This window comes from Leptodactylus fuscus, chromosome 1 (assembly GCF_031893055.1).
Source record: "Leptodactylus fuscus isolate aLepFus1 chromosome 1, aLepFus1.hap2, whole genome shotgun sequence".
Lineage (NCBI taxonomy): Eukaryota > Metazoa > Chordata > Amphibia > Anura > Leptodactylidae > Leptodactylus > Leptodactylus fuscus.
In genome coordinates this window covers 330,843,290-330,864,718 of record NC_134265.1, presented here as the reverse complement: position 1 = coordinate 330,864,718, position 21,429 = coordinate 330,843,290, and the positions used below count along the sequence as shown (strand labels likewise).

The following is a 21,429-nucleotide window of genomic DNA, read 5'->3' as shown; positions in this document are numbered from 1 at the left end:
GGTTGTGGCTTTAGGAAAAGTCATTGTTACACTATGTGCCAATAGAGCTTAAAAAATGTCCCTTTCTTGCGCCAAATGTGCGCTGCATCCCCTGTTCTGTGCAGCATAGAGATGAGCGAACACTGTTCGGATCAGCCGATCCGAACAGCACGCACCCATAGAAAATGATTGGAAGCACCTGTGACGCCGGCCGTCGGCAAAGTCAGTGTCACAGGTGCTTCCATTCATTTCTATGGATGCATGCTGTTCGGATCAGCCGATGGATTTTGACGCTGAATACGGATCGCCAATGTACTTTGCCTTTATTGGGTTTGGCCAAATTTCAAATTTTTTTATCAATTCTGCCTTTTGTTCATTTGAATGAGAGTTCTCAGGTAGAATCCGTCTGAAGAACCAGACGAAACCAGATGAAAAAAAAAAAAAAAAAATCCACTACTGCCTTTCATGGGAGAAGATTTCAGGAGGAATTTGTGGTGGATTTCGCCTCAAATTCCTTATAATACAAAAATTATTTCTCATTTCCACGACACTATATATATATATATATATATATATATATATATATATATATATATATATATATATATATATATATTATTTTATTATTATTATTATTATTATTATTTTTTTTTTTAACTTTTTGGTGGAAATTCTGTTCGGCCTTTGGTGACGTAGGCTTAAACAAATACTAAAGAATTCTGCATTTTGATAAACCATTTTTTTGTCGCCACTAAGTGTAAAGATAAGCTCTGGAAAATGTACTTTGCTTTCCAAGTCATTGTGTCTGCCTGTATGATCCGATAACACCGGTATCCGTGCACTTAGCGTGTTGACACATGTAGTAATTTTGCACCAAATGGGTTGCCTCTTTTGTAATTGGACGGACTTCCCCCTAAATGAACTCCACTGGCGACACAGTAAAATTTACTCCCGGCCTACTTCAAAATGGGGATAGCTTGGAAACCTGACAGGGATGTTGACACTGGCAGCCCTGACATGCGTCTCATTGCTTTTATGATCCCTCAACAAACATGTAATGGTTTATATTGTTACTGATAAGACGTTGCAGACAGGTGCGCTGCTCGGATCTACGAGCGGAGCCTTCTGTAGCTTTAGTCATATCTATAACACTGGTACTATAAAAACAGACATGTTTTACTATGTGTTTGTAATGGTCGCCCCGGGTAACCATTCCAAATAAGACACTTGGAGAAGAAGTCATCTTTCTGGTCTGACTAAATTCTGCATTTCTAGAAACGATCGGAGAGGTAGCGCGTCAAAAAGTGGGAGTTGGCTTTATTATTATTATTATTATTATTATTATTATTATTATTATTATTATTATTATTATTATTATATGGTGAGACATAAAACCAACATAAAAGGCACAAAAATAAAACCGCCATACTTGGCCAAGTAATATCACTACAGAGATCATGTACACAAATATTATTATTACCACTAGCGCCATACAATACATAAAAATTATCCTTAAAATACCATAGATTAAAGTATATTATCCAAGTGGGCGGTAACAGTCCCCTATGCCTCATCCTTGTGAGTGCAGTCCCAGTGCATTTGTAAGACCGAGGATCCATTTACTTCTATGGGGCTTCCATCTCCATCTCTCAATGGAGCACCACTCACGCATGCACATCGGTGCTCCGTTCACATCGAGGAGGCCTATGGGGCTTTTAGTTCCCCATTCTCATCATCACTGGGGTTATTGGGCCCAGCCATCTGACACTGTAGATGGGGGATAAGTGTCTTTAATGGCACAACCCCTTTAATAGCCTATCCTTAAAGGGAGTCTGTCATAAGAACCCAGCCCCACAGATAAATAAGTTAGGGTCACCAGAATCAAAAGATATCTCATCCTTGTGTATCGGCGGCTCAGTTGCCGAGATATTGGTGTTTATGTGCGTTGCTGTTTATGTCAATATGCAAATCAGATCTTTGGAGCAACAAGGACGTTCCGGCTCATCTTTGGAGCAACTGCCCTCATTGCTCCTCAGAGATGATTGACAAAAAGGCGATATCTTGGCAACCTATATATTATCTGTGCTGGGTTCTGGTGACAGACTCTCTTTAACTACTTGTATATCTGGGTAAAAAATATGCAAATCTATTCTCCAGGATGTAATTAGGAGAACAGTGCACTCTGTATGCCGCCCTCTAGAGGGCAGCCCCCTTAACATCATGCATGACTCAGTTAATAAGTCTACTATCATGATGCGGATTTAATTGCCAAATTAGTATTTCTATTCCAAAAGGAACAGATTCCCAGCTCTGGACAGCGCTGTTTCGGTCTTTTGGACCTCCTCAGCATAGCGTAGGGATACTGATTTGGCAGAGTGAGAGACTATAGACCAGGGTCAGGGGATAATCGTACACATCAGGGAGAGTGTGTGCCTACATAGGCGTACGGAGACTTACAAGTCATTCCTGCTCCGCTAGGGATTCTGGGTAAAAAATATGCAAATCTATTCTCCAGGATGTAATACTTGTATATCTGTAAGCAAGGTGGCTCAGTGGTTAGCACTGTTGCCTTTCAACGCTGGGGTCCTGCTTGTAGGTTGCATGTTCTCCCCATGTTTGCACGGTTTTCTTCTGGTTTCCTGCCACATGCCAAAAATATACTGCTAGGTAAATTGTCTCTTCCATATAAACAACTGACCCTTGTGGGTGTTGGGGATGAGCGCCTGTATGGCAGCTACTGACTCCCCTACTCCACAACGCTCCCTGCACTATCAGTCTCCATTACAAATATGTGTATCATATTGCATTGCTAAAACCAAATTGGGGGACGGCGTGGCCCTTTCTGCAGAGGCAGGGGGACGGCGTGGCCCTTTCTGTAGAGGCAGGGCTGTCTAATGTATGACAGCGGCGTTCCCTGCCAATGTAAATATCGTTTAAGGTTTTAGAAAAGCTGTTTACATTGCAAGGAAAAAAATCTCACAAGTTACTCTCTTACACTGCACAGTACATGCTAGTGTAGTGCAGATGGCTGTGACGCAACGTCAGCACAGATGTCCCATGAAAGCCCGGGAGACAACACTTTGTTCAGACTAAGCCACTCATGCATCCCCCCTGCACGCATGGCAGTGACGTCCCTGAGTGCCTTTCGGATGTCACTTCTGCCTGAAGGATAAACAGAGAGAAAAGGCCAGGAGTTACGTGAGCAAGGTGACTTCTGGGAACTCGGTGCAGTACGACTGAAGCCCAAACATATAGGGAGCGCAAAAGTTAAACGGAAAATCTACGCTTAATCATATATAAATACGTTCTGTCATGTAGGCTGGTGGGCTTTTTCCTTTACGCTGCACTTCACTAAGATTTACGTCTCTGCTCAATTTGCCGTTATGTTAAGTGTCAGATTTTGGAACCTAATGTGGTAACCGTTTCACGACCAGGTTATTACTATACTCATTTCGGCTACCAATCCCCCATACTGGGCAACTGGTGGATGACCTGGACATGTCCACTTAAGGTTAGTCCTCATGCACACGAAATGCCATACGAGTGCCTTTTAATTCTTCATTCTTTTGGGTGTGGGGGGGTTCCGTACCATTATGATCCTATATCATAGAGCGGGATATGATATTATTGGATGGAAACAGAGTATTGGATCTACTTGGATGGCACACTCGGCGTGTCTAACCTTAAGTGTAATTCACACGCATGTGTGCAGAAACAGGATCATTGGCAACCATGGACTCATTGATTTTATTTCTTTTGGAGGGGAACCCACATCTCAAAATGGACAGTAATAGGACCTGTTGCAAGATTTGCTCCGGACTGCCCCCTACATGGACTTGTGGTAATACACAGTCATGTGTATGGGGCCCATAGAAAATCTCACGTCAGTGTACTAGACGGTGTTTGCGTATACCGTATATGTAGGCCTCAGGATTTAGAGAACAAATATCAGGGACAAAGAAGAATCGGGCAGTTACGTTTCAACATGTCCAATCCTTTCTCAAGGGAAATAAGCTGCTTTCACAGGAATCTGGTTGTATCGAATGGCCTTTTACACGCCGATACTTGGATGAATACGCAACCATTGGCGCATGTAAATATGCCCATGACAAGCCAACAATTAAACTGACCCTTTTTATCGGATGATCTAATTTTTTACGCGTGTATAATATTCATTGTTTGTTACCCATTATGGAGCCAGCAGTGACAAACCCATTGTGAAGTACAGTAGCCGCGTAGTGGAAGAAACATGAACAAATCTCATCCACACACTTCGCAGGCGTCTCATGCTGCCGGTCTTGAACCTGCAGCATGTCCGTTATTGCTGCAGGTTCAGTTGAGGTTTTCAAACTTTGTCATGCAAAGGTTAAAATCTGGGCCGCTCAATTTTGCTGTAAGCCTGTAAAGCAAAGTATAGCATTGTGCACACGGCTCTGAGCGCTGTAAGATACTGGGGCTGTTTTAATAACATTTTTGATGCTGACAGACTCCCTTTAATGTTCAAGGTGTTCCAGAACTGGACTCCGAAATGGGCACCTTCCTCTGTTTGACTAAGTGTTGAGTCTCTCATGCAACCCGATGTACCCCAGACAACAATGGATGCATTAATTTACAATTTGACCCTTTTTGTTTGTTCTTCATTGCTATAGTTTAAAATGAAATGTCAAGTCAATAAATCTGTGTACACAATGTACATACAACGTGGTAGGCAACAGGTACTGACAAGACGGAACGTGTATAATAGAGACGTTGTAAATCTGGTGCATACCGCTGAAGCATGGAGTGTGCAATTTGGGGAAGGGGTAAGTGGAGTCAGGAAGATTTACATTGATAGGGGCAAGACGTTGATTTCAAGGGGCAAGACTGGTTGGACAAAAGGGAAACTGTGTGTGTGTGTGTATATATATATATATATATATATATATATATATATATATATATATATATACACATATATATATATATATATATATATATATATACACATATACTGCAGTCTTAAAGGTGATGTGTCACCAGAGTGACCCATTTTTTACACATTTTAGAAAAAGTACAATATTCTGCAGTTTTCACTTAGACTACCAAGCCTAATAATTGACTGACACTTGCAAGTTTTGTAAGTCTTTTCTTTGCAGCAGTCGCTTTATTAAGGAATGTAAACCTTCTATAGAGAACACCCCTGAGCCATCATTACTGCTGACAGTAGTCGATGTCACATCTTATATCCTCCTCCTCCTCCCTGCAGAGCGTGTTTAGAAAACTCTCCCATAAACCTCAGTGTCTGCTCCAGCATATTGTTACCTATAGCCAGAACTATACTGTTAACAGAGCAGAGGGAGAAGCTCAGACAAGATGGCCGCCCCCATAATCCCATACAGAAAAAAATGTAAAAAAAAAAATCTGCAATTAGAAAATGAAAACCATTTAGTATGTGATATACTATATTCTAAATTTTTAATAAATACCTTAAATAAAAAAGTTTTGTTATGTGCTCTTTAAATCCAGTTTTCTTCTTCGTTATAATTTTGTTGTTGTTTTTTTTGTTTTTTTAAGTCCTCTTTTTGTAGTGAGGCTTTCTGTACACATCTCTATTATGGATCAGTAATACAGCGTCCGTGCATACTGTGCTCCTGACTGCCTTAGGGGGAAACCATTTGGTAGTTTGCCAATTGTGTATGTGTCTATAAATGAGCCGAGTATTGCCCTAGTTTATGGTTTATGTTCTGCTAAACTTGATTGGCCTTGACTTTCCAATTGGAGACTTCGACTCCGTGCATGCACATCGGGGACAAATCTCAGGATAGGTTCTGTACCTGTCCGTTTAGCAGCCGGGCTCACTGCTGGAAACGAATGGGTCCGTGCAGGGCATAGACAGCACACAGACATCATCTATGTACCGTCCACTGACTGTACAATACACATGTTTGTGTGCATGTAGCCTTACTAGTTGCTACGTATTTGCTGCCTGACCATCTTTAAGTTGTCACGGTGTATTCCTACCAACCAGATCACCACACTTGACTCGCCGCTCTGGGGCATAGCACGGCATGGTATTCCTTGTATTCCACACTTGTGTATAAGTTGTGTCCAAAATTGCACAATTGATGTGAATAAGGCTGTGCTCCTATATCACACACAACCTCTGGACAGGTGGTGGTGTTTTTGAAGGAAAGCAGCCATGTTTTTCTTATCTTGGATAATCCCTTTAAGGCTGTAATACTTATGGGGGGCCTGGAACAGCACATTGTACATATTTCTTGGCACAAGGTAGACCTCACTATGCGATTGAGCACTTGATATTCTCCTTAAGTTGACTGTGTTCCCTTTCATCTTGCAGCCATTCTCTCCTTTAGAAGTTGTGTTTTTTCTTTGTTAAAGATGTTGTGTGGTCTTCTGGTGAGAGGAGACCAATAAATGTTTAATATCCAAGGCACATTAAACTTCAGAAAGAGAATGTTTCCATGTTTGCTGTATTATGTAGAGCTGAGGTTACATCAACTCTCTGGCTTTAAACTGGTGCCTGGAAACAGAAGGTAGTCAGGCGTCTTGGCCAAAAATTCATGAGCAACACGAATAAGGCAAAGGTACTTAATGCAACTTCTATTAAAAAGATTTCTTCGACTGTAAAGATTTGTAGTCTCGATGAGCCCTGTATAGTATTTGTAAGGAGAAATCCACAATTGCATAGGTTCTCCATGGTTGAATCCACGAGATCTCACAATTTTTGGTTCGGGAGATGCATATTTAGCACTTTCCTAGACAAGCCTCTTAATGAACAGTCTTAATTGAGGCTAATCGTTGCCGAGAGGGCACTGTGCCCTGAAGGAATCGATGGAGTCTCAATGCCTGGAAACATATCAATGGTACTTTGTTGGCCTATTGACAACAATGGTGAGAACTCTGCAACAATTGTTCTCTAACCAGAAGTGTTGTTAGTTTTGGTGCCTTTTATTCTTTTTAGGCTCTGTACTGACAAGAGGGCGGAGTCAGGCAGGAACAGGCAAGGGGTGTGATTCTGAATTCTGATCAAGTCCACCTCCGATCGAAGCTCTGAATCACGCGCCGTCACCTGCCTGGCACCATACACTTATCAGGAAAGAACCAAAGAGGCACATCACTTACCGAAACTGACTACAGAAAAAATACCGACACAGAAGACTCCCTCTTACGTCTCGCACAGGATGATGGTAGCTCCGAGACCACTACTGACAACGGGAGATCAGGTTACCTTGGGTAACTGAAGCATATTAAGGCAATCTGCAACTTTCACTATTTTCACATGCATTTGTGGGAATTACTTTGATTATCTGGGGTAGCGCATTCGAGAGAACTGGTGCAGCACGAGAAAAGTCCATGAGTAATGTTTGGATTAAGGAGACTAAGATTGTATATTGTTGGTAAAACAGTAGTAGAAGGAGAGGGAAGAACTGTCTTTGGGTGTGGTACTGTGGTGAACTTTTTGGGTGAGAGTTGTATGCTTTAATTGAACTCCTAAGTGAATTGGAAACTGATGCCAGTTAGAGGTGCTGATAAACTTGGCCATGAATTCAGAATAGTTTTGAAAGAAGCGAGAGTTTTGTGACATATCTTAATGTTGAGGGAGTCACTCCGATTTGATCTTCAGTGTTGTCTATGTTACGACTTTAACTTTCCATGTAAGTATGTCCTTTGTTCATTGCCCATGTTTTAATGCGTTGGGAAACCTGTGTGAATCCTCCTCGCTCCTCCATGTACTCCATGAGGTCAGGCTGATGAGCGGCGCGGTGATGCAGGAACAAGCTGAAGGTCTACATGCAGCCTGTGTGCTTTGGCTTGGCTCCCCGGATGAGCTGTGTTTGCCTCTGTCATTCCAGGTCTTGTACCTTTTGTATATTTGGCTCCTTCCCATCTTGGAAGCAGCTAATTCATTCCAGATCTGTTTGACTGCATTAAAGCAAAAACCCCAAAGTGTTAAATACTTTGTGGAGACCACTGAGGTCACTCACACCTGCTGACATTTCATCCCATGAGAAGCTCATTATCCCGTAGGAATGAAGACTGGAAACTTTCCCGTGCGGTGAAAACGTGTGTAGACTGTTCTATCAACCAATACTCCTGAGCGCTGGCGACTCTGCTGTTAGGTCCTGGTATGGCAGCATGCTCCATTATTCGCTACATAACCAGTAGAGATGAGCGAGTAGCGTTCGATCGAGTAGGTATTTGATCGACTACTACGGTATTCGAAATACTCATACTTGCTCCAATACCACGCGGTAAACTCAGTAAAAATTTGATTTCCCCTCCCACTTTCTTTGGCGCTTTTTTTTTATATAAATAACTATACAGGGGAGGTGGGACAGGAACTAGGACAACATAGGCATTGAAAAAAAAAACACATACAGTAGAGAAATATTCGAAATTCTATTCGAGTAGACCTCAATATTCGACTATTCGATCGAATACTACTCACTCATCTCTAATATCCAGATGTAAGATCATTGTTATACCTTACATCCCCAACATGAAGTTTATTGTTTTTTTTACACCTATCTGTAAATGGGCGCACTACTAGACTGGAACAACATGGCAGTTTTGGCCAAGACTTTCTCCAATGTTGCACGCGAACATCTAAATTTAAGTGAATGGGTTGCCACCCTGAAGTTGCTGCAACCATGAATCTCTGCTGAAAAAAAAAAAAAAAATCAACTTTTTGCGGCAAACCTGCGCACCCATTCACTTACATTACTTAAGATCTCACGGGTCACGCAGCAGGAACTCTGGGCACCGAACCTGAGAGTTCTTGTGGTTTCTACATATGACATTTAAGGAGAAGTTGTCGCCAGGAATGGACACATTAAACTAAGCATATAGTGAAATATCTATAGAATCTGAAATTGCTTTCCCTTACTAAATTTGATCCTCAATTTTCAATTAATTTGTTTGATCAACAAGGGCGTCTCTGGTGCTTCGAGATGCTCACAGTCCCTTAAAATCGGCTGGTCACTGTTAAAGGGATTCTACCATTAATACCTCTTTTTTTTGTGGATAAGACGTCGGAATAGCCTTTAGAAAGGCTATTCGTCTCTTACCTTTAGATGTGATTTCCGCCGCGCCGTTCCTTAGAAATACCGGTTTTTACTGGTATGCAAATTAGTTCTCTGGCAGCGATGGGGGCGGGCCCCAGTGCTGGAAATGCGATGGGGGCATCCCCACTGCTGCTCGAGAACACGATCCTGCGACGCCTCTATCTTTGGCTGGATCCTCCCCTTCTCTGTCGTCTTCCTCCTGCGTCATCTCCGATGCCTGCGCAGTTGTCTCTGCCAGTGAGACACTAGTAGAGCCGAGTGCGCATGCCGGCCGGCGGCCATTTTTGGGACGCTGCTCTTGCTCTTGTAGTTTAATGCAGGAGTGGCCTCCCAAAAACGACCGCCGGCCGGCATTCGCACTCGGCTCTGCTGGTCTCTCACTGGCAGAGCCAACTGCGCAGGCGTCAGAGGTGACGCAGGAGGAAGACGACCGAGAAGGGGAGGATCCAGCCGAAGATAGAGGCGTCGCAGGATCGTGTTCTCGAGCTGCAATGGGGACACCCCCATCGCTGTGAGAGAACTAATTTGCATACCAGTAAAAAAATGATCTTTCTAAGGAACGGCGCGGTGGCGATCACATCTAAAGGTAAGAGACGAATAGCCTTTCTAAAGGCTATTCTGACGTCTTATCCACAAAAAAAGAGGTTTTAATGGTAGAATCCCTTTAATGGTAGTATGATATGGCCAGGCCCTGTATTCTTGTGGTGGTGATATGATTTTCATTATAGGCGCATGCACACAATCTCTCCTTACTCTTCAGACAGGAGCGGGAGTAGTGAGCATGCGAGTTGCCACTGATTCACAAGGTGGGGAACACTGTGTGACGCAGGTGACCCTAACCTATCTATCTTTGGGCTTGGAGGAGATGCTGGATACTGGAGACAGACTCCCTTTAAGATTGCAAATGTTGTGGTGCCAACGCACAATACAACCAATAATAGTGAATTTGGTCGCGCTGAAATCCAACAGGTTTGGATTTTTGCCCACTGTGTATTCTTGGCTCGGGTAACCTGCAGGTGGCAACCCAGCCATCTCCACTACCATTAGTTGTCATGTAGCCGTGTGACGTTGCGATCTTATGTTGTGTGGTCTGTAGCCTAAGAAGAATTCTTCTAAATTATATATGGATGAAAAAATAATAGAATCCTGTGAGATTTGGAAAATAACCTATTTGTCTGCATTAGACAATAAGGGGTCATTTCGGGAGACAATCCCACCCCCTGATTTGAAATATTTTGGCACGAGACATGCTGTAATGTTTTTACTGGCTCAAGTTGAAAAAGCGGTTTTCAGAATGTAAATGATACTGTTCCTGTAAGAACAGAAACAACGTAAGCGCAGGAACACGCTCTGTGAGGTGGGATCCTTCTCAAGACTGCGAGAATCCCTCGGGGTTTGGCCAGAGGTTTGGAAGGTTTAAAGAACTGTCTGTCTCTTAGCGCTGCCCCCCTTACACCCCCCATCACATTCCACGCTGGAGAAATCAGCCAAGTACCAAAACTAATACTATTGGGTGAAACGCACAATATTAACCATTTACTGACCCATGCAGATTATGGTGTAGACACTTTCTGATGTTTTGTAGATCGCGCAAAGATTTGAGACAACTTACCGATCACTCGAGAGCATTGGATGCAAAAATCGGTTATTTCGTCATTGTATTTTACTACTGAGGTTTAGTGGCCACCATTGACCACCATAACACCATGTCACCCAGCTTTCCTAGGCTTCCTAGTTATTCATTAACACATCTACCCAGTTACCAAATTGCTAAACGACTTTACGTGACATTGACTAGGTTTACAACTTCACCCGATTTCCGTTCGGAGATTCTGTTCCCCATTCCACCCGGGCGGAAACCCAAAGGACCCCATTATAGTCTATGTGGTCCATGGATTTCCGTGTGTGACGGCTTTTTAAGCAGATTAGGTTTCCGTTTTTCGGGTCCACTTGGGGACCCAAAGAGCAGAAATCCGAACGCTGGTGTGAACCTAGCATAAGCATGTTTACTGTACTGGAGTCCAAAAAGTGTTGGGCTAAATTCACACACTGCTTTTACAGTATTTGGTTGCTGCTGGCAATGTCAGACATATCATTGAAGGCTGAAAAATTGTCCTTTTAGGCAGCTATATTCCTCTTTTCAGCTATATAGAATAATACGGTGGCTTGCATTGTTTCATATAGAGGCCATATATATATATATATATATATATATATATATATATATATATATATATATATATATATGACCCCTATGGGTCATATATGGCACAGCACGCTTGTACAAGGGTCTGTGTTGTAGGCATCCATCAAGAAATCCATTTAGTATATTCTTATGACCTATACTGTGTAAACTGACACTTGAGGCGAAACAGCGGCCATATTGGTTGCACCTTTCACAAAAATAATGAAGAAACCTGTAAAGAAATGTTACCTTTCTGACCCAAGAAGGGCTTTGGCACCAGTGCAGCATGAGATCGCTCTATATACTATTGTCCCCCTATAAGTTCAGTAACATCCCATATTTCTGTATTTGTATTCTATATCTAACATGGAAGTAGTAGAGGTGATTGTTCTGCCAATGTATACAGATGCTTTCTGGTTTCAGTGCATTCCTGAGGTTTACGTTCTTAATCTTGGCCTCTATTCACACTTCATTCAAGCCGTATGTTTGATGTGTACATCAGAGCTTTCTCGGCATGCATGCCAAACCTATCCATAGTCTTGATAGAAGTCTGTATAGCTTTCCTATACATAGGACATTTGTAAAAAATAAAAAAATAAATCTTTTATTACAAATGTTTTTTAAATGTGTCAGACTAAACAATAATGACCTGCAATATAATGATTTTTTGTGACAGGTGGAGGAGGCAAAAGGAATGGGCGCAGCAAGAAATGGAAGGAGATGTTGAGGCTGCCACACATAAGCCAGTGTGAAGAACTCCGACATACAGTGGGTGAGTACTTGAAGTATTTTACTTGGGGTTCCTGTGTGGATTTGCTTGGAATATGACTGCACCATCAGTGTATTATTGTTAAAGGGATTCTACCACTAAACCAACATTTTTTCGAATTACCACGTCGGAATAGCCTTAAGAAAGTCTATTCGTCTTCTACCTTGCTCAGTCGCCTCCGGCCCGCCGTTCCGTAGAAATACCGTTTTTTACCGGTATGCAAATGAGTTCTCTTACAGCTTCGGGGGCGGGCTCTTCTGTCTTCTGTCTGGGTCAAACTGCGACGCCTGCGCAGTTGGCTCTGCTGGTGTCTCACTGGCAGAGCCGAGTGTGCATGCTGGCCGGCGGCCATTTTTGGGAGACCGCTCCTGTATTGTACTACAAGAGCAAGAGCGGCCTCCAAAAAATGGCCGCCGGCCGGCATGTGCAGTCGGCTCTACTTGTGTCTCACTGGTAGAGCCGACTGCCTAGGCGTCGGAGTTGACCCAGACGGAAGACGACGAGAGAAGGGGAGGATGCAGCTGAAGATGGAGGCGTCGGTGGAGACAGTTCTCTGGCAGCAATGGGGACATCCCTAAATGTTGGTTTAGTGGTAGAATCCCTTTAAGTAAGATGATCTATCACCACCTCCACCAAGGCCAGTTCTTAGTATCTGTTACTAGACGCTCCACTGATTCCAGCACAGTTTTCTCTCTGGCCTCTACCATTCCTGAGCAACAAGTACAGGTAGTTTTGGTGCCTGATGTGCTATTTAAGCTCTGTAATGTCAGGTGGGCGGTGTCAGACAGGGGGGTGTGATTGAGGGCTCCAATCAGAGGCAGCCAGTGTCAGAACTCAGACTCACATCTCTTGTCTGCTTCCGCCTGACACCGCCCTCCTGACAGTACAGAGCCTAAATAGTATATCAGGCACCAAAACTATCACAGTATTGATTGCTCAGGAATGGATGGAACTAGAGAATAAATTCCAACTGTGCTGGAATAAATGGATTGGCATCTATTAACAAATGCCAGTACTTCAGTTGGCTGAGTTGATGAAAGGTCCTCTAAACGAGAACCTATTCAACAGATCGTATTTGTCTTCACTATTGATCATTGCGCATCCATATTGGACTGTAAATGGAATAAATAATGTTTGTTCTGTTTTGTTTTTTTAAAGTGGAATTTCCATGTCTGACTTGGCATATCCTCTGTATGTTTAACATGTACCTGGCTGATCTGTAAAGGTCCCATGAATGGTATCACACACATTTGGAAAATAATGGGTCCCTTGACCTCGACCAGCATTTCATGGAGTTCAATTGCAAAGTGTTCTGTATTTCCTGTAGACTAAAGTCTGTATGAACCCCTACCTACCATCATGATTTTAATGTTCTCATACTCCTCTTAAGACTGGGTTCACGCAAGGTGGCCACAGTGCAATAGGGATGTATCCACGATCAGGGAGTTATTCAGGTATTTCACCTTGATCACAATGATGATTATTTTGGCGACATCCCTTTTACAATCTGAGTATGTGTTGGGCAAACCTCACGAGATTCGTATGGTGAGGTTCGCCCCAGCAAGATGACCCCAGAGTATAATGACCAGAGGCACAGGGGAGGTGATCAAACACAAAAAAACTTTGTCACCTGTCCTGGTCTCTGGCGCAACTCTCTCGTCTGCTGTGCTGTCTCCTGTCGTCAGAGACCACTGAACAGTCACATGGGTCACACCGTGTCGTGATATTTGCGCTTATTCATCACAACGCCATATTGGATATTCTAGTTGATCAGTTTTGGTTATTTTTCGATTAATGCCCCAACCCTAGCCATAACCAATAAAATACTTTTAGTTGCAGTAATTTTGAAAACCACACACCACTTTTTTCGGCATCATGGCCATCACATGAACCAGGCCGTGATATCTAAAACTATTTTTGATTGATCCCTTACTTCTAAAGGGTTATTAGCAGGATTCCCTTGATAAAGGTGGCTAGCTTCAATCAACTCTAATCTGTTGATTAACTGTGTAGCAGGTGCTTACTTTCCCTACACTGCCTCACCAGGAGAAGTGAGGTATTGCATGGTGAGCCTTGAAATCACTGTCTGTGTATTGCAAGGACCCATTTGGTCCTCCAGGTAGAGAGGCCCTCTTTGTAGCTGTTCTCTGTTCTCGGTGATAGATGAAGACACTCCGAATGGCCTAGTAAGGTATAGGAAAACCAGATAACCAATGTAGCAGATCTGAAATCTACAAAATCGTCTCTTCCTAGTCTGAGCTTCCTGTCCTGGAGATTCTTGGAATAATCTTTTATTTTTAAGATCCCAGTGGATAATGGTTACTAGCATTGTGTGAGTGGTTTTATAGCAGGGCTTTGATCTCTGGGAAGTAGGAGTCTTTTGGCTGCTTTTTCTTGCTTTTAGGTATGAACTGAAATAAAACCTTGATGGAATGTGTTACTTTTCATTTACCGTCCAGCTCTTGTCTTAACCTCTCACTGACATATGACTCAGTGTGGCGTTTGCAGTGATCTTATTCACTAGCACTTAGTGAAGGCCATCTCTACTTGTGCCGGTGCACAGACTTAAAGGGATTGTCCAGTGGAGAAAAATTTGGTGTAGGTAAAAAAAAAATAAAAAATGGAATACTGATTGGATGATTGACTACCGCTACCGATTCAGTGTTGACCTAGTCCTAGCTGGACACACAGATGTCCTGATGTTTTGTTGCAATGTATTAGTGGTAGGCAAAGTGTGAAAAAAAAAATTGTGGAAATATGTATATTTTTTCCTCTTCTGTATCAATACCTGATCTTCCCTTTCACTGCCGGCTAACACAGGTCTTTTGTCGTAGCTGACGCTTTTTATGACGATATTGGCTTTTTTCACCTTTTTTTTCGGGCCTCCCTTCCAGACTTAACGTGTAACGCACATGGCGCAGTGTTTGCATGGACGTCTGTGATCTCACTATTACAAAGCATACGAGCCATCTCCACGGCTGTGTTTACCGCGCCCGAGCTGATGGACCTTGCGACGAGTCGACTTGTTGACTCTGATATTTTACCTGGATATCCGCTTCTTGTCTTATGAATGGATGGGCGGACTTTATTTCCATTCACATGATACAGTTTGGCAATTTTTTTTGTTGAGAGACCGCTATCGATGAGCTGGATGATGCCGTTTCTTTTTTTCTTGGGAAATCTTCATGGCTGATTCTCAATTAAAAACAGGGATCTTTTGCTTGGGAATCACCTAAGAACACCTTGAGTTATAGTGAATGTGAGAACAGTATGGAATGTGTAGTATACAAGAAGAAAAATATATTTCCACCAACAGGAGCAAAACAGTAACAAAACAGTTACATAACAAGAATCTGCATTACTAATAATATGCTAAATAGTTGTAAGTCACTTTTATGTGCAAGATAGCCAAGATGACTGTCTATAAAATGATGGTAGTCTCATGTACGAAGTTGTAGTGGATGGTGAAAGATGGAGCCTGAAATCCTCAAGTTCTAACCATTGTTACCCTTTTGCTCCTCAGTGTATAATTCACAAATTTCCTATTCGATCTTATTGATGACAACAATATATAGTATATGATGCATTTGGAAGGAGATGTATACACACATGGACAAAATTGTTGGTCTCCCTCGTTTAGTGGAAAAAAAAAAACCCCACAATGGTCACTGTCAAAAGTAATAATAAAAATTCTATGAAAATGAAAGTCAGACATTGCTTTTCACTTCAACACAATTTTTTAACAATAAATCTCATGACACCGACCTGGACAGAAATGATGGTTCCCTTAATATTTTGCTGCACAACCTTTTGAGGCAATCGCTGCGATCACACGATTCCTGTAACTTTCAATGAGACTTCTGCACCTCTTAGCAGGTATTTTGGCCCCTCCTCATGAGCAAACTGCTCAAGTTGTCTCGGATTTAATGGGTGCCATATCCAGACGCCATGTTTCATCTCCTTCCAAAGATGCTCAATAGGATTTAGGTCAGGGCTCATAGAAGGCCACTTCAGAATAGTCCAATGTTTTCCTCTTAGCCATTCTTGGGTGACCAAGCTTTCTGACACTCGGCAGTGCATTTCTCTCTAGAATCCCTTGATAGTCTTGGGATTTCATTGTACCCTGCACAGATTCAAGACACCCTGTGCCAGATGCAGCAAAGCAGCCCCAGAACATAACAGAACCTCCTCCATGTTCACAGTAGGGACAATGTTCTTTTCAAGATATGCTTCATTTTTCCATCTGTGAACATAGACCTGATGTGCCTTGCCAAAAAGTTTGATCTTTGTCTCACCTGTCCATAGGACATTTTCCCACAAACTTTGTGGCTTGTCAACAGTTTTCATTTATTATTACTTTTGTCAGATTCCAGTTATTTCTGTGACCATTGTGGGTTTTTCTTTCATTAAACGAAGGGTGACCAACAATTTTTTGTCCACGTGTGTACATGCTCTGCATGCAGGACCTCCCAATTAGGACATTTTTAGTAGTACTGTCCTGCCAAACACGTCAAAAGGTGGGTTGGGCTTATGCAAATTTTCATAAAGTGGACATTCGTGAGATGTTATATGTTAGGTTAAGCATGGGCGGGACTTTCAAAAATTTTCGGAGGTATTTCCTCTAGTTGACTTAAAAATCCCCAGTCCAGCACTGGAAGTCATTGAGAAAGGGTCTTCTTGCTCTGCACCCGCTTTATGAGCCAAAATTGATATAAAAAAAAAAAAACAACAAAAAAAAAACACCTGTCACTTGCTGTGGTGGCCCCAGCCCATTCGTGTATTACAGTCATCCATTGGTCGGACAGGCCTACGTTTATAACTATGGTTGCCGCAGACACTGGGAAGCCAGATGGGGTATCTGAGCGGTGTTGTGAATGGTCCCCATGTGTATGACATTTGTTCCTTGTGTCTCTTTGTGGAATAAGTCTAAATACAGCAGAGTCACATGGAAAACAGACTCTGGAAAAAATGACACATGATGAAAAATCCGCTCCATTTGTAAATGAATGTCGGACTTGTATATATCGTAATTAGACGGCCAAACCACTCAGCAGACCATAATGGAGCGACGCATCTTGAGCAGTAAGAAGGGCTCAATCTTGGCGGCGGATGAGATGATGGAAAAAAGGATTACTCATAGATATTTGCCACGCAGGTAAGAATAACAGACCTCGTTCTAAATCATGGATTCAAGACTCACAATGCCGGATGACTGTTCATACTGCCCTACGACTATTCATGTTTTATATTAGTAGCGAGACAAAACAAGGTAATGAGATTGTGGGAGCAATGGTTTACAGATGTACCTGCTCTCCAGAATACCGCTTTATCTGTTGGAGACAATACAGAGCCAATTTTTAGGGGAGAAAACAAAGATACTTTTTTATTTTCCTTTTTCTTTTTCCTTTTATTCTAAAGTGATTTTTGTCATCTTTTGTATTTATTTATTTTTTAACCCCTTAGCGACCCTTGACGTAACTGTACGTCATGGGTCGCATGGGGATGTATGGAGCGAGCTCACACGCTGAGCTCGCTCCATACACGGCAGATGCCGGCTGTATAATACAGCCAGGACCTGCCAATAACAGCAGCGGTCGGTGCCCGAGCCGATTGCTGCTGTTAACCCTTTACACACTGCGGTCAAACGTGACCGCAGTGTGTAAACGGCGCCGGCGGCACGGGCGCCGCCATGTTTCGCCGATCGCCGCCCTCCTGAACGTCACATGAGGGCGGTGATCGGTTGCTATGACAGCCGGAAGCCTATTGAAGGCTTCCAGGCTTGTCTCTGCACTAGATCTATTAGACGATGCCAGAGGCCAGAGGCATCGTCTAATAGAAGTGCTGCGATTTTCCTATTCACTGCAATACTGTAGTATTGCAGTGAATAGTATGAGCGATCAGACCCCCTAGGTTTCAAGGTACCTAAGGGGTCTGATCATAAATGTAACAGAAGAAAAAAAAAAAGTTTTTAAAAGTATTAAAAAAATAAAAAAAATATAAAAGTTCAAATCACCCCCCTTTCCCTAGATTAGCTATAAAAGTAATTAAAGAACATTAAACATATTAGGTATCCCCGCGCTCCAAAATGCCCGAACTATTAGAATATTAAAACATTTATCCCGTACTGCGAACGGCGTAGCGGCAAAAAAAATAAAAACAGCCAAAAAGCGTTTTTTTCAACACTTTGCCTCCTATAAAAAATTGAATAAAAAGTGATCAAACTATCAGATCTTTCCCCAAATGGTATCAATAGAAACGTCATCTTGTCCCGCATAAAAAGACACCACAACCAGCTCCATAATTGGAAATATGAAAAAGTTACAGGTGTTAGAACATGATGACACAAAATTTTTTTTCTATTTTGCAAAGTTTATCATTTTTTTAAAAGTATCAAAACATTTCAAATACTATATAAATTTGGTATCACCGCGTTCGTACTGACACGTAGAACACAGGTAACATGTCATTTGTACCAAACAGTGAACGCTGTAAAAATTAAACCCATAAGAAAATGGCGCAAATGCATTTTTTCTCCAATTGCACCTCATTCTGAATTTTTTTCCAGCTTCCCAGTACATTGCACAGCATATTGAATGGTGCCATTACAAAGTACAATTTGTCCCGCAAACAATAAGCCATCATGTGACTCTGTGAACTGAAAAATGAAAAAGTTATGGCTCTTGAAATGTGAGGAGGGAAAAACGAAAATGCGAAACCAAAAAATGGCCTGGTCCTTAAGGGGTTAAATAACTTTTTGTTTATTTTTTTACAATTTGGACACTTTTTTTTTTAAAAAAAATTTTTTTGCATTCTGAGGTTTTTTTTGTATTAATAATTTTACTAGTGTAGTTTTTTGAGACATTTAACATTTTTTTAATGTAAATTCATTATTTAAATTTTAGAAATAAACAGGTAGCAGAATATGCCAACACGTTTTTTTATGCAAATAAGAGACAACAATCCTATAAACGAGAAACTTAAATGGGATGAGACTGTAAGGAAGACACCAGATAAAAGGATCTTAAAATTTTGATGACACTTGGATTACGTAGGATATATAATTTTTTTTTTTTTTTTTTTCCTTTTGGAAGTTGGATGTAATTATTTTTTTTTTTTAGATTTTCCAGTACAATTTTTTTTTTGTAAAGGTTGTTAGAATTTACAGTATTAGCACATTTATGTTTGTTTTGTATTCTAAAATTAATGCAAATTTAATTTTTTTACATTTTTTTTTACATGTAATTTGTATTTTTATATACGCAATGAGTATTATATTAAGAAATAGAGTATTATTAAAAATAGGGAATCCAAAGTCCCTTAGGGAAACAAAAAGGGGAAGAAAGTAATATAAAATCAAATAAACTATTGTAGGTTCATATATATAAAATAGCACTTTTGGGTTAAGTGAGAATGCTCAATTAAAGGGGCTTTCCATGATATAACTGTGGTTGGCTATCACCTAGATATGCCAGTAATATGGTATAGATGGATGACTGAACCCCCACCAATTATCAGAACCAAAGGGTCAGCTCACTTGTGTCATCCCTTTACTGCAGCACCTGGCACAGTGAACTTCATATATTTTTGGTGCTATATCCTTGTCACTTATTGATTGATTGGAAGTCCAAAAGTTGGTAATTTCCACCTATCATACATCGATGGCCCATGACCCTTTTAAGGAAGTCAAATCTGAGTAAAAGAGTCATGTTGTGAAATAATTTTGGAATTCTGTTCCGCAATTTTGTTTCCTTTTAAACCCCAAGAGTCTTCCATATGTAAAATGTTGTTTTTCTATAAAAGATGACTATATTCATCTGATAAATCCCCCCCAACAAGTCAATTATCCCTACAGAAACACCGACGGCTTCCCTATAGCTATAATGGAAGCAGAAAGTCCGCAAAGGAAACCTTTGCCACCGTTCTATAAAAAGCGCTGCATAAAAACCATGATGAGTTACTGCCGTGGTTTTTCCCGCAACTCTTTTTTTTTTTTTGCTGTGACCTGCTACGTGTGGGGCCTTAGCCTTAAAGAAACTGCCTATAAATGAATGATGAAAATAATCAATCTCTGCGCCAAGCTGATGAGATGCAAATACATCGAAACAGCTGGCCTTGGCTGAGAGACTGTACCTGGTAAAATCCCAACATCATTGCAAACAAAGGCCTCTGAGAAGGTCGGCATGATGTTAAAGGGAGCGCCCTCTATTGGTTTGCTTGACTGAGATTCTGTCTTCCTAATTACATCATGGAAGATAGACTTGCACATTCTCAGTGAGCGCCCTCTATTGGTGTGCATGCTTGAGGCACTGGCATCCTAATTACATCATGGAAGTCAGATTTGCATATTCTTCCATTGAAAATAATCAAGAAATATGTCTTTTGGGAATTGGGGGGGGGGGGAGGCTCCTGCTGCAGCTAGACACAAGAAAGTGAGGAGGATGAGGCTATGATATTCATAGATTTTTTTTTTTCTTCATTTAATCATATCGCAAAATAAAATTTAAGGAAAGGTGGAAATAAGGGAATAATTTCTTTAAAATTCTTTTTGGAATTTTTTTATGTGTTTCCTCGAGACCTGATTCTCGATTTTTTTATTTATTTTTTTCTATGCACTTGTTATACATGCTGAAATGCGTAGAATAAAGGGGTTAAAAGTTTATATATATTTTTTTCTGTTCCCCTTTTTTAAGCCTGTAAATGAATAAGCGGCCACATCTGTTTCTGAGGCCGTCTCCCTCTCTCTCTTATCCTCCAATTACTCCGCTGCTTAGTAAGGGCTTGCGTCATTCATGTTTATAAGCTGACATATCTTTAACAGCATATGTTTGGCTGCAGATGTTCACTCATAAAAAAGTATGTGCAGCGGTTACATGAGTGCTCGGCGTTGTGTGAACTTGCACACAATTCTGGTTTTAATTTACTCTGGGCACCCGGATTTTTTTTCTTCTTCTTCCTTCTCTCTTCTTGACTGTGTAATTTTGTGGAATTATTTGACCTCCCTCTTGGCACCCGCGACTCCACACCAATAACTAACGTTCTTTTCTAACATTCCAATGGGATATGGATATGAATGTTGACAGCACATGAGAACGCATAGCCCCGATGTGTCTTCCTGTTTTTCTTCTGTCCGTTTGAGAACATTGCAACGTTTATTTTACTTGATTTTTCTCTTTATTTGTTGGTTACGTGTTTAGCGGTCCCCAGCTGACTTCTCGCTGGGTTATTCTTTGAATACAATGTGCATTCGTTGAAGAGGGACTTCTGGGACTCTTGAGGCTGCCTGTCTCCAGCATGGACGCACGGTCTTACGTCTATAGCTGTTCTTTGTTGAGGGTCATGATGGTTATCATTACTCAAGTGTCAGGATTCATTACTAGATAATCATTATGGGGTCATTTAAGGTAGAAAACGAATTCTAATAGCACTTTTCT

The 21,429-nt window shown here is 41.4% G+C and overlaps 1 protein-coding gene across 1 annotated transcript in view; it reads left to right on the top strand.

Annotated features, from left to right (window-relative positions):
- GRK4 (G protein-coupled receptor kinase 4) overlaps positions 1-21,429 on the top strand; it is a 165,345-nt gene that overhangs the window by 54,033 nt on the left and 89,883 nt on the right. The window contains exon 2 of the mRNA XM_075261099.1: positions 11,906-12,001. Coding sequence (XP_075117200.1) covers positions 11,906-12,001 — 96 coding nt within the window. The remainder of the gene's footprint in view (positions 1-11,905; positions 12,002-21,429) is intronic.